This window comes from Anguilla anguilla, chromosome 18, assembly GCF_013347855.1.
Source record: "Anguilla anguilla isolate fAngAng1 chromosome 18, fAngAng1.pri, whole genome shotgun sequence".
NCBI classification, from domain to species: Eukaryota; Metazoa; Chordata; class Actinopteri; order Anguilliformes; family Anguillidae; genus Anguilla; species Anguilla anguilla.
Window position 1 is genome coordinate 14,989,094 of NC_049218.1, and position 12,438 is coordinate 15,001,531.

Genomic DNA, 12,438 nt, shown 5'->3' on the forward strand with positions numbered 1-12,438 from the left:
ATAGTATTCCTGAAATGTAAATCTCTGACCTCAGACTGCATTTGTGTGCCATGACTGTCAATTTGGATGAGACCCAAAGTTTTGGAAATTGATAAATGTTTTGAAAAGTTGTGGTAATTCATATTTGTTTGTCTATGATTCAGCTGGCAAGCATTCATATTTGCAAATAACAGATGGATTACTTTTTCTTGCCAGCAGATGTAATGTGCTTTGAATGTGTAGCATTTTGTGTGAATGTTTTTGTTTGTGAATATCAGAAAGTCTTGAGAGCATTTTAATTTCACCACTGCCATAGCTCCATGAAGGACCATAAAGTACAAGTGCAGTGCTGTCTTTAGTATTTTTGCCATATGCCATAGGAAGGGTAAGCCTATGCAAAATTAGAAAAATAATAAAATCACATCAGAATTCACGTTAATTTTGCAAACTTTGTGCATATGCACAGATTGTGTATACTAGCTAAGCTACTGTATATAGTCTGTCATCTAAAATAATTTTTTCCTGGCTGTAAATATGTTTGAAAGTAACTTGATATGCACTGAATCTGTATTTGAATGCATTTTGGAGAAATTCAGCAACCGTTTCCAGCAACGAATAAAGCCAGGAATGAGCCTATTTTCTGTGGATAAAGTTTGTGATGTAATCATGAAAAATGAAATGTGTTGAGGTTGTTCAAGTGCGGTTATGAATTTTTATATTTGGCTTGTTTTATGCTTAATGATTGCTTTCTGGTGGTATTATCAATGTATACAACACTACGCATAGACTCCCGCAAATCAGAAGGCTTCTGATTGGTCAAAACATTAATATACTAATCCAATCAAACCATGTTACATTAAGTTCTACAGTACATAAGCCAAAAATATAAAACAACAGACCATGATCTCCAGAACTGTCAAGCATATGAAATATATATATATATTTTGAATCTCTAAATCTCTTGTAATCACAGCAAAAATGTATTACCTCATTGCTTGTTGTCAAAGAAGTGGTCATTCATTGAAAAATTTTGGAATTTGTCAAAATGTGAATGAATAAGTTCTGAATTAAAAAACTGAAACTTGATCCACAAAATTTTGATTATGGCCACCAAATTCAACGACCTGGTGGCCTGGGTGGCCAGTGGAAAAACATCTAAGCGTCTAACTCTGACCCGCCTGTTCATTTCACCGTAAGTAGAATGATTTGTCCGTCAGAATGTGGAGTGCACTTTATTGTTCTCACCTCAACGTACTCACATACAGAAACATTCTCTGAGTTTCCCGTACTCCCTATGATTTCTCTCATGCTTTCATTTATTGCTGTACACTTTATGGGAAAAATGAAACTGAAGGTCTCGTGTAAAGATAAAGACTTAAATTCATGAAAATGTTTTATTATGACTGTATACATTTTTACAAAAAATAATTGTCCACTCATAAATTTCCCAAAATAAAATAATGTTCTTTGAAACAGAAAATATGAACAACTCCACATTAACAATAAAAATATTCAGAAAAGAAGGATGTTCACCATTTAACACATTTGAATGCAAAAGCTCTGCATTAAGCTGTCCCTTCCCCCCTGACAGACAGCTCAAAGTAAAATCCATAACAATGGAGTTTGCTGTATACATATATACCCTCATTTGAAAGGTTAGACAATTTGAAGTGGAATTTAATTCTCTCAAAAGGGTAGAATCAATTTCACCATTGCTTAGAAGTTTCAAAGCAAGCAGTAGTGTAATATAATGGTTAGGGAACTAGGCTGGTAACAAAGAATACATATTTTATTCTGGGGTAGGATACTGCCATTGTTCCCTTGAGTAAGGTACTTGACCTGATTTAAGTCAGTTTTTATCCAGCTCGATAAATGGATACTACGAGCAAAAAAGTAGTGTAAGTCGCTCTGGATAATAGTGTCTGTTAAATGCCTGTAATATAACATAATGCATCTGTCCCCCCAAAACAATTATTGTATAAACATAAACATTTATTTAAATTAAAAATATATGAAATTAAAGATTTCAAGCACGCATCTCCCATCTATTATATGCTTTTATATACAATACATATTTTAATAGGATGATACATGCATTAGAAAAAAACTGTACAAAAACAATTTATACTTAACATTTCATACGTACCCTTTAACGAAAGCTAGCAGCACCGAGTAAATAAGCAGGGGCTGTTACTCTGGGTCTGAGTAACAACGAGAGCAGTCATTACAGTGAGTTACAACTGGCCTCATTAGCCGTGTAGCTCTGGTTAGCACATACACATACATATGATATATACACAGATATTCTTAAAGCTTTTTTTGACTGAAATATAATTTAGGAAAACCAAACATTTACAGCATTTGAGGAAAAAAAATCACAGAATGACAGATGTCCTCTTTGTCCTGGGTACCCAGGCTTCTCTTCCACATTCCATGCCCCACACCCCCCCTGAGGCCTGCAGAATTCCCATCTCCAGGCTCCAATCAGTGGTCCGTACTTCAAATACATAATACAATTCATTTGAAAATACAAATATTTAAATTCCCTTACTATATTTGATCTATGTTTGCAACATACACACAGAGCAATTTTCCCTCACTTTGCATCTGAATGACTCAGGACCTATGATGTCATCAGCTGTTTTCTGTCAAACCAGCTCACTTCAACCCTTGGAGCAAGGACCACCTCCCATAACACCCTGTTTGAGTTTTGTGTGGTATACATACGATTATGCTGTCCTTAAACAGATGCAACATCATTAGGCTGGGACCACACTGCAGCTTTGCGCTTTGAAAGCAGAGCTCAGTCCACCACAAGTAAAGAAACATTTTTCACAAAGAGAGAGGGGAAAAAAAGTAAAATATAGTTTTCAGTGTCATATCAAAAATAATCATTTTGGTGCAAATGATCATTATTTAAAAAGGCTTGAAAATTTAAGTGACAGCTGTTGTGCTAGACAAAGCCGGGATGTACAGCGCTGAGAAAAAAAAGACGAGTGTGGCTGCTGGTTTTCTTTGCAGGCTGATGTCCCCTTCTGCTCCTGCCAGAGGGTCCTCTGGAGGACACTGGGAAACTGAACAGCTTGGAGGGTTTGCATCCTGCAAGAGCAGTATCCACTTTAACAGCCTCTTTCATTCAGCTGGGAGTTACAGTGTGGCTGTTTCTGAGGCACAGTTAAATGGGTATCTGCGGCTTTTTGTCTGCGGTGCGCCACAGAGGAGTTGAGCAGACTGGTTAAATTTAAAGAAAAACTAAAAACAAAAAAAAAGAATGGAGTGGCCGGTTGTGATTGTATTTACCACAAACAATGGATAAGGCGGAAGTGACTTTCGACCTCAGGATGTAATGAAAACATTCACCAGACTGGCCCATGTTTCAAAATGCATTTAAACACATTTACGGAGAGAAGCAGGACAGTGAAAAGGTACTCAGTGCAGCCCTGGATTTGCATGAAGGGCAGGCCTTTCTCTGTGTGGATGGCGTTATCGGCGGCAGGCATAGGCATTGATGTTCTTTATGACATAGAAGCCGATGGCCATGGGGGGCAGGGCTATCGTCCGGCCGGTGCGCAGCATCTGTGGCTTCAGCTCAGGGAACGTCTCATCATCCAGCATGACTAGAGGCTCCCCATTCAGCTGCACAAACCTGCACAGAGACGGACAAGAATACAGCTCTTCATTCAATCAATCAACTCGTCCATTTGAATCTGCCTGCACAGTACAGTTCTCCATTCAACCAATCAGCCTCTCCATCTGAACCTGGCTGTGTGGAATACTGGTGTAAGGGTATTTCTGAGAAGAAAAACACATATTTTACTGTGCAATGACCATTTTCAAAGTATGAACATCCACAGGACTGGGGAAAGGGTATAATTCCATTTTAAAGTACAGAATGTCCTTGACCCTCATAAAAATTGAGTTACATAAACCTGAACACAGATGAACTGTGTCAGAGAAACTGGAAAATAAATATGGAAGGAGGGAAAGATCAACGTGAGGTAATGTAAGCTTACAGAAGAGGAGTGGGGACTTGGGGAAACTTGAAGCGACTCCTAGCAGGTACAAAAACGAATAATATTCAAGATACAAGGTTTCACATGCAAGCATGACACCCCTGGGCGAATTCGTTAACACAACCCAGGAGCGTGTGCTCTCTACACCAGCCGGCGCAGCCGAGACCAATCCGCTTCTCCGGTGGACCGAATGCTACACAAGGTCTTCACAGTACTGTGCTACTCTGTAGTACTTCACAGTACTATATGCTTACTTATGCATTTTTACCCAAATATTGTACAAATATTGTGTTTATCAAACAGTTATTATTTCAGCTGTAAAATTACTTTACAATCGTTTTCATTGATCTATAATATAATTTCTTGCGACCAGAAATTTCTTTGGGTATGGAGTAAAATAGGGAAGACACTGCTTTAAGAAAAATGTCAATTTACTGCCAAATTAGAACATATTTTAGTTTAGTATTTATACAATGTTAATACTTTTTTTTACAATTGAAAGCCAATTTGCTTTCAGGAAGAATAAATTGTAACAGTGGGAAACTTTGTTTTTGTATCACAAAAAAGAAAATAAATGATTCGTTCCCCATTATTTGAGCAATATGCTCCCCTATCTGGGGCAAGAAGCTCCCTGGGGTAAAAACTGCCACCTGGTAATTTTTACAGACTTTATATTTTAAATATTTGGTTATTAACAACATGTCAAAGCTGGTGTTTACACTTACAACAGCCAGTATTTTAATTGGATAACAAAACAAAAAAATAGCAGTGAAAATATTTTCAAAAATATTATTAATTTCATTTTTATTGAGTGTGATTTGTAATGCCGAGTTCAGCATAGTACAATATATGCTTCCCCGACAGGGAACAAAAATACATTGCTGGGTCTAATGCGTCTTTGTGACTGTATCCACAAGAAAATCAAACTAAATACTTATGGTTTATTTTGACTGAAAATTATCCCAGGGACTTTTTGGCCCAAATCATGAAACTTTGTTTTCACCTGAGAATTCTCTCTCAAAATTAAAAAAAAATCTTTCCTTATGAATCCTCTGTATACACTATAAAAATACAGCTTTAAATAAAAAGAAGTCAATTTTTCAATGACAAAAATGTAGTCAGATTGCACTAATATGATGAGCCAGATGAAATGTCAAAATGAAAAAGAGCAGATATATTTAATAAATGTGTTGACGTGAATCTTACCCCTGGGGTAAGAATCTTCGCCCATCTTACATTAATTTTCAACATATGTAGTGGTCTCAGGAACATCACCCCTTATGCAGCTCAGGGACTTGCTATATTAGTAAATTAAATGTTTTTGGTTCCATATACAAAGCTAAGAACACAGAAAGAACATAAATGCTTGCCATGCCAAAACCTTCTGGATTTGAACCACAGCTACTATTATGATACAGAAAAAACGAAACACATATTGCACATCTCTCAAAATAAAATTTCAACTACAGGCACATAGAGAAATCAAATTAGTTTTGTATGGCAATGATCTAGGCCCTTGTGATTTTCATCCATATCTCACTGGAGGGCGCTATTATCGCAAAATTAGATTTTTCAGCAGAAGACATCATTTAGCAACATGTATTTTACATTATAAATCCCTGAAGCAACTCTGCCTGGTGCAGTAGCTTAAAACTGCTAGTTTTTTGTGTCTCAAATATCAATTTCTAATAAATAAAACTGGTCATTTAAAAATTGACCAGGTCTATTGTTCCAGTCTAAAATAGACATTTCAGTTAATATAAATGGTGTACTATCTTTTCATGAACAATGAGTTCATACAACTAAACATTTTTACAATGATTAACACTCTGAAGTGAAAATTGCTGGTTTTTCTGGCATATCTATAAATAATGAAAGTGCACAAGCTGTAAATACATGCTCAATACAACCTTAAAATGACCACACAATGCCATCCATTGATAACACCGCCATCCTATCACGGTTCTCTTTGCAGATAAAGACAGACACACAACCCATCACTGCCATGTGCAAAAGTAATACAATTTGTCCTTTGATTCACTTAATTTAACCCTGCTACTCCCATCTTTCAAAAAAGCCTGCTGATAAAAGCAATTGTGGAAATATGGAAATCATGACAATGAATCAGTGGGTGCTGTTGCATCTGCACATTTCATCTGAACGTACTCACTGATCTTTCCGATAGGAACACAAGACCTACAGTGTACCTGCTATTGTCTTAACTCTGCTCTCCAGTTTCCTCTGTTCTATGGCCAGGGATGCTGAAAAAAGTATCCCAGGTAAACATCTTTATAAACCACTTCTGACTGCTTTAGTTAGATTTATCAAACTTTGGATATACATCAAGACCAACATTTCCTTTGATCTAAATACAAGCTATGCATGTGCTAAAATTTTGTCTGGATTTGATCGACTATACTGCCGCTAACTGACGTGATCATCTCATGCTACCTGCAGTGCTCCATTGTAAACCCTATAGCCTGCTGTCCTCTGTACCTGCGTGTCCATGGTTTGATGTGTTAGGATGCTGTGACACTTCAGAAGTGACACCAAAGAGCCTGCTTGTTGATCTCTGCAGTCACTTTCTTGCTGAGGATTTATGTTGGCCAGTTCAAAGAGCCAGACAAAGTATGTAAGCACACTTTGCACTGTGCCGCGCACAGGGAAAGGGGAGTTCGCATTTCCTTTAAATATGATGTAAATTACATTAAACTCCCCTAATGGTTCCATATGTTTGTGCTGCAGCGGCCCTGGTTACAGATGTGGGCATGTGTGTGCACAGATGACCTGACAAGGAAAACGTAACACAGAGACCATAAATAGATATTTTTCTTACTGAACTTTGCAAGACTATAACATTTTTGATATAATATAGTGCATAGTTATGCAGAGAGCAGACAGGCAGAACTATAAATATATTTGTAGATATTTTTCTCTACCTTTCCTTTCTGACTGATCATATTGGCCTTCTTTACATACACAATAAGAGTCAGAATGCTGGCTGCAGTTGTATCTTGCAGGTAGTTTCATAAGTACTTTGTCAACGCTGTAAATCACATTATGAAGGCTACTAAAATAAGTATTTTTTTTGTTTGTTATGTCAACACAAAATGAGGGGGGAATTTGATTCCGTTCTCTTTTAAGTTTCTGATCGGATCTGGTCAGCTTGGTTATCTTGACCGTCTGCTACAGGGTGGGAGGTCAAGAGCAGACGAGTATAGAGCTGGAGATGAGCACTGCACACAGCTTTCAGTAATCCCCCAACATGGGGCTCTCCAGCGGGAACAAACACAAACAGATTCACTGCACTTAACGCATTGCTCAAGTGTTAATCCAGATTGCGCCATCATAATATTTCTTGAAAAGGCACAGAATGTTAGAAGGCTGTTTGTTATACATACAATATACAGGATTTTCATAATAGTGTAGAAAATTACAGTGATGATGCAGAATGGAAAATGTAGCTTTCATCAATAGCATGTGATCAGTCACCACCTGTCTGGTGATACCTGGCTAGCTAAACAAGAGACTAAATATATCATGGGTAATAACAATGGGCCAGTCATTGAAACACTGCCAAAGAGTATTTTATATTGCCTGTTTCTTCTTTTTGAATTTTGAATACGTGACCCACAAGCCATTCACAAGGAATGGTCAAAAGGTTTTTTTTTTTTTTGTATGAGCGAACAAGCAAGCAAACAGCTACGATATCATACCTGCCACAGTGTCAGCTTAATGTCCATGAATGACTGTTTAGAGGGCAGCGAGTCTAATTACAGTTTGACTACGTTTATAGTTTAGCCTCTGTTTAAAATATAATTCAGTAGTTTGCTATCCGTGATGAAAAAAAAAACATGCCGTGAAACCATTTTGATAAAGAAAGTTTATGACAATGCCACTGTAAAATGCTCTAAACAAATAAAATTGAATCATACTGACGTGATGGGAAACTTTTGCATACTTTTGTGGCATTGTACTTTTTCTACTTAAGTACATTCTAAAGCAAATATGAAATATTGGATTCAGTTCTGGTGGGATCTGTATTTATGTTTCCTTTACATCTCTATGAGTTTTTAAGACTGATACAAGGTCCCTTTCACATCACACCAGTCATTAAGTATTTAATGGGCATAAAATAAATGACAGATCAGGACTGTCAATTTTTTAGTTAGCCTTTGAAGTGTGTCTACAAACCCAGCAAAACCTCACAGTCTCTTCTGTCGAACACCAAATGTTACATGAGGACAATGTCATACTGTTTAATGATTTTCAGTCTTCACTAAATTGTTTGTTTGTACAATTTCAAACTTGCAAATCTGTTCAATACAACAGTCTCAAGTTTTACACTATACAGAAAGGGGTCCTTGACAATGCTTATGCATTTCTAAACAGAGATGAAAGAGTTCCCTGGTACATGGATTTCTGCTTGTTGTGGTCTGTTTAGGTACTCTGCTGAGAATAGTTTTTGGGGAGGAGGTTAAACAGTCACCATTTCTGTGACAAGGATTTTCCACAACTGCAGATTCTGACACACACACACACACACACACACACAGAAATTGTCATTGTATCTCTGCATTGTAAAGATACTGGTTCTTGGTAATTTCCTTATTAATTTTCTGTTACCCTTTATTACAAGTATTACTATTTATAAGTTATTAGTATAACTATTATTACAAGCACTATTCACTTCTGTTGTAGGAAAAATAAATTATCTGGTATTTTATGTTACTGTATACTTCTTTTCATTCTGAAATTTTCACAATATTAAAATTGTGGGGGTAAATATTTTTCAGATGAACATATACATTCAATTTTAAACATTAATGAATCAATGAATTATATATCTAACTTTAAAGTACATATGTATATCGCATATATTGTATACTGTACATTGTTTCACTCACAACAATGAAAAACAAGAACTTTTGAAAAATTCTATAACATATTCAAAAAAAAGTCTCAGGTACCTGAAAACATTTGAAAATTACAGCCTGGAACGCAGAATACCAGGCATCCAGTTTTCTGAAAAGGGACCTTTTGATGTTTTTGCCAGTCAGTTGTGTAATGGACAATGACAACAACTTTGGGGTCTGTGTAACACCTATCAGTTCAATTTTCTATCTTCCCCCAGTCAATAATGAAATACAAAATCGGTTTCAATTTATGGATTACTGATTTTATGACAAATATATATAGAACATTGAAAGTATGGTTTTTTCCCATTGTTTTCTTTTCCCTAATTTTAGTTTTCCCCCTTTACAATTTTTACAATGAGATCACAAAAGTTTGTCCAGTTTTCTTATCTAATTAATCCATTTGATTGCTGTAAGGTGGTGTGACTGGTGAATTCGATGTCCCCGGGCCATGTTCCAAAACAAATGTTTTCTACTTCGTACTCACTCCCCCTTGATTGGAGGGAGAATCCCTGAAGCGACTTGGATGTAAGATGGCCGTCACCACTAAGGGCATTTAATTCCAAATTAAGCGAGTGGAGGGAGGATCCACACTCACTCAGTCTCTTTATTTAACTTCCTTTAATGGAGCCAACAAAAAACACGCCTCTGAGTGGTGATATTGCCCAGAATGCACTGCGATGCGACCTTCTAAGGCTTCCAAGACTTTAATTTTAATTCACGCCATCTTTCTTGGTATAATGTCAGATAAGCAAACTTACAAATGTAAGAACTGTAGTAACATCTGGACCTTGTAAATTCTTAATAAAAGTAGCCTCTTACTTCCTCCTCCATGAATAACAGCACAGACATTCTTCTCGAGGGGTTACAGGTTCATTAATTACCATATAATCCACCTTCAACACTACAAACAACCTAAATCCTTACAGTGGAATTTCAGGATTAGGGTTAAACCTCAAAAACAGAGCCAGGAGCTTAATGAGGTGTCACAGTGAGTTCCAAACATCTCAGAGCTTATGGCTGTGAATGGCGATAAGAACATGCACTGTAGCAGTACATGCACTGTAGCAGGGAGCAGGGAGCAGGGAGCAGGGAGCAGGAACCCAAAAAAATCCATACCAGTCCTTGAAGCTATGCACAGTACGCACAAGACGAACTTGTGCATGTTTATTATCAGCTTAATATTTTGTACTGTATGCTTTTAAAAAAAATCCTCAATATAAAAAAAGAAATATTTACATCCAAAATGCAAAAATTGGATATAGATCCAAAAACTTTTTACATGCCATTTTTACTTAACTATGTGCAAAACTTTTGCAGTCATACTCTCAAAATAAAAATGTGGTGTCATCCTATTCTTTTCAAGAAATCATGTTCCCGTGGATGCAGAGATGCACTTGTTTATCAGGGGAGAAGGGACACCCTGCCCAAAGCCCAGAAGGAATGCAACCATTAGCTAGCTAATGGCCATTAAGACATTCTCAACACGAGATCCCCTATCAGCACATTGAGTCAGAAAAAAACCAAAAAAAAAGCAGAGGCACATGCACAAGCATATCTTGAGGTCTATCTGTACATGTGTCTGGACATAATTCCATATAAAATGTATTGCAATGCATGTACTGCTTTTCCATGAAACATCCTCTCTGAAATTCTGTTGCAGTCTTCACTAGCATATACTGCTGGACAGTAAGCCTCATCACTCTTGTCCATTTCCCTCTGACTAGAGGGATTTGAATAGCAAGTAAATGGGAAATGTGTCTGGATTACTTCACCTTGGGGGGTGCCATTTATTTAGAGCAGGGCTGCTCAACCCTGTTCCTGGACATTTACCATCCTGTAGGTTTTCACTCAAACCCTAATGAAGCACACCTCATTTAACAGCTAGAGATCTCATTGAGTGGCTAAATAGTAGAATCAGGTGTGCCAAATTAGGGTTGAAATTAAAACCTACAGGACGGTAGTTCACCCAGAACAGGTTTGGCCAGCCTGAGTCAGTGGGTTTGCACTTGTTTTCGTTAGCTGTACTTTGCCTTTCTTAAGATGACAATCCTGAACTATGGTCCTGTTTATATTTGCATGGAAGAATGTCCCAGGCCCTTTCCCTAAGTGATTACAGACTATAAACAGCAGATCCGCCATGTTATCTTAACCTGGGTCCTCCTCAGCCTCATTTTCAGGCTGCTCCTCTATTTAGGTCAGTGCTTGTGAAATGGGATATTCCATTAGTGCTGCAGTTTCATATTGTTTCAGAAAACAAGCACAGAGTTCTTAGGATGGTAATCAGCCCTTCCTGAGCCTGTGAAGGGTGTGATCTCCATCAGATTTGAGCTAAGCCCCCCAAATGGGATAAGAACAGAGCCCTCCCTTTTTCGCACAAATGTTCAAGTTGTGATTGCTAAAGCTGGAAATTGAGACAAGTCACGCTCGTTAGGGCCAATGATGGGAGTTGCTCTCTGGTGAACCCCAGTTCAGGCCTTCCGATCCAGTAAGAGCAGGGGAACAGAACATTATGGGCTCAGATTCACATAAAAAATTCCACACCTACACCGATCAAAACGGCTCCCTTAATTTTACTTTTCTTCCAAATTGGAATGCCCAGTTTTGCATCATGCATAGCTATTCTATTACTGCAACAATTTGCTTAATATGTCCTCAAGGAATGATGTCCTGGCTTGATGTAAAAACTGATATTTATCTTTATAATCAAGAATGAATGGTTTGAAATTAATCTGTTGGTATGTATATTCTCTGAAAACAACGCCACTGTACAAGTTTCTTTGGAGTTACTCAATTTGTATTTTCCTGCTTTAGACCACAAATCCATAAATGCCCCTTTAATTGTCTAAATTATTATTCATTGCACATAAAAACTGAGCCAAATAAAAACATACACTAAAAATGAAATAATATATAAACATAAAAAAGTCAACTATCCCATTAAACTCTTGGGTGTGGCCTGGCTGTTACAGTACCTTTTCTGTATGCAATTAGTTTAAATTAATAGATGTACTTACTTTGCCTGGAGTCCATCTGCTCCCAAGGGCTGCAACAGGTACTGATGAACTGTTTTGTTGCGCAAGGTCCCGGCTAGTTTGATTTTCTTTCGTGACCGGTGCAGATTAATGATGTAGATGGTTATGGATCCTCGCACATAATTATGACTGTGAGATGAAAAGGGTATTAAAATGTCAGCAAAGGAAAGAGGACAAATACAGCACACACTCTCTACACACACTGTTACAAGTGTCATTGGCAAACAGCTTAGAATATCCTATGTCTCTTTGAGGACTCATGCAAAAGGGCAACTTGTGCATCAGCGTCTTATTTGCATGGGAATTAAATTAACATACATGCCTTAAAATGGACAGGAAACTATTTGTGAGGCTGACAAAAGCATATAGACCAATCCATTTCACTACAGGTGTTTTACAGTCACATTACAGTCATGGGCCCATAATGAGTAGGATTTTAAAAAGTATATTCTCATGGCTGCATGGGCAGATATACAGAGAAATTGAGATTTTATT

General features: G+C 37.4%; 1 protein-coding gene across 4 annotated transcripts in view; it reads right to left on the reverse strand.

The window, feature by feature from the left end:
- Positions 1 to 1,431: 1,431 nt before the first annotated feature.
- hpse2 (heparanase 2) overlaps positions 1,432 to 12,438 on the reverse strand; it is a 101,255-nt gene continuing 90,248 nt past the window's right edge. For all 4 annotated transcript variants that reach the window (XM_035400902.1, XM_035400901.1, XM_035400899.1 and 1 more), the window contains exons 11-12: positions 11,926 to 12,072; positions 1,432 to 3,625 (exon numbers count right to left, since the gene is read on the reverse strand). In XM_035400902.1, coding sequence (XP_035256793.1) covers positions 3,463 to 3,625; positions 11,926 to 12,072 — 310 coding nt within the window. In that variant the 3' untranslated portion in view covers positions 1,432 to 3,462. The remainder of the gene's footprint in view (positions 3,626 to 11,925; positions 12,073 to 12,438) is intronic.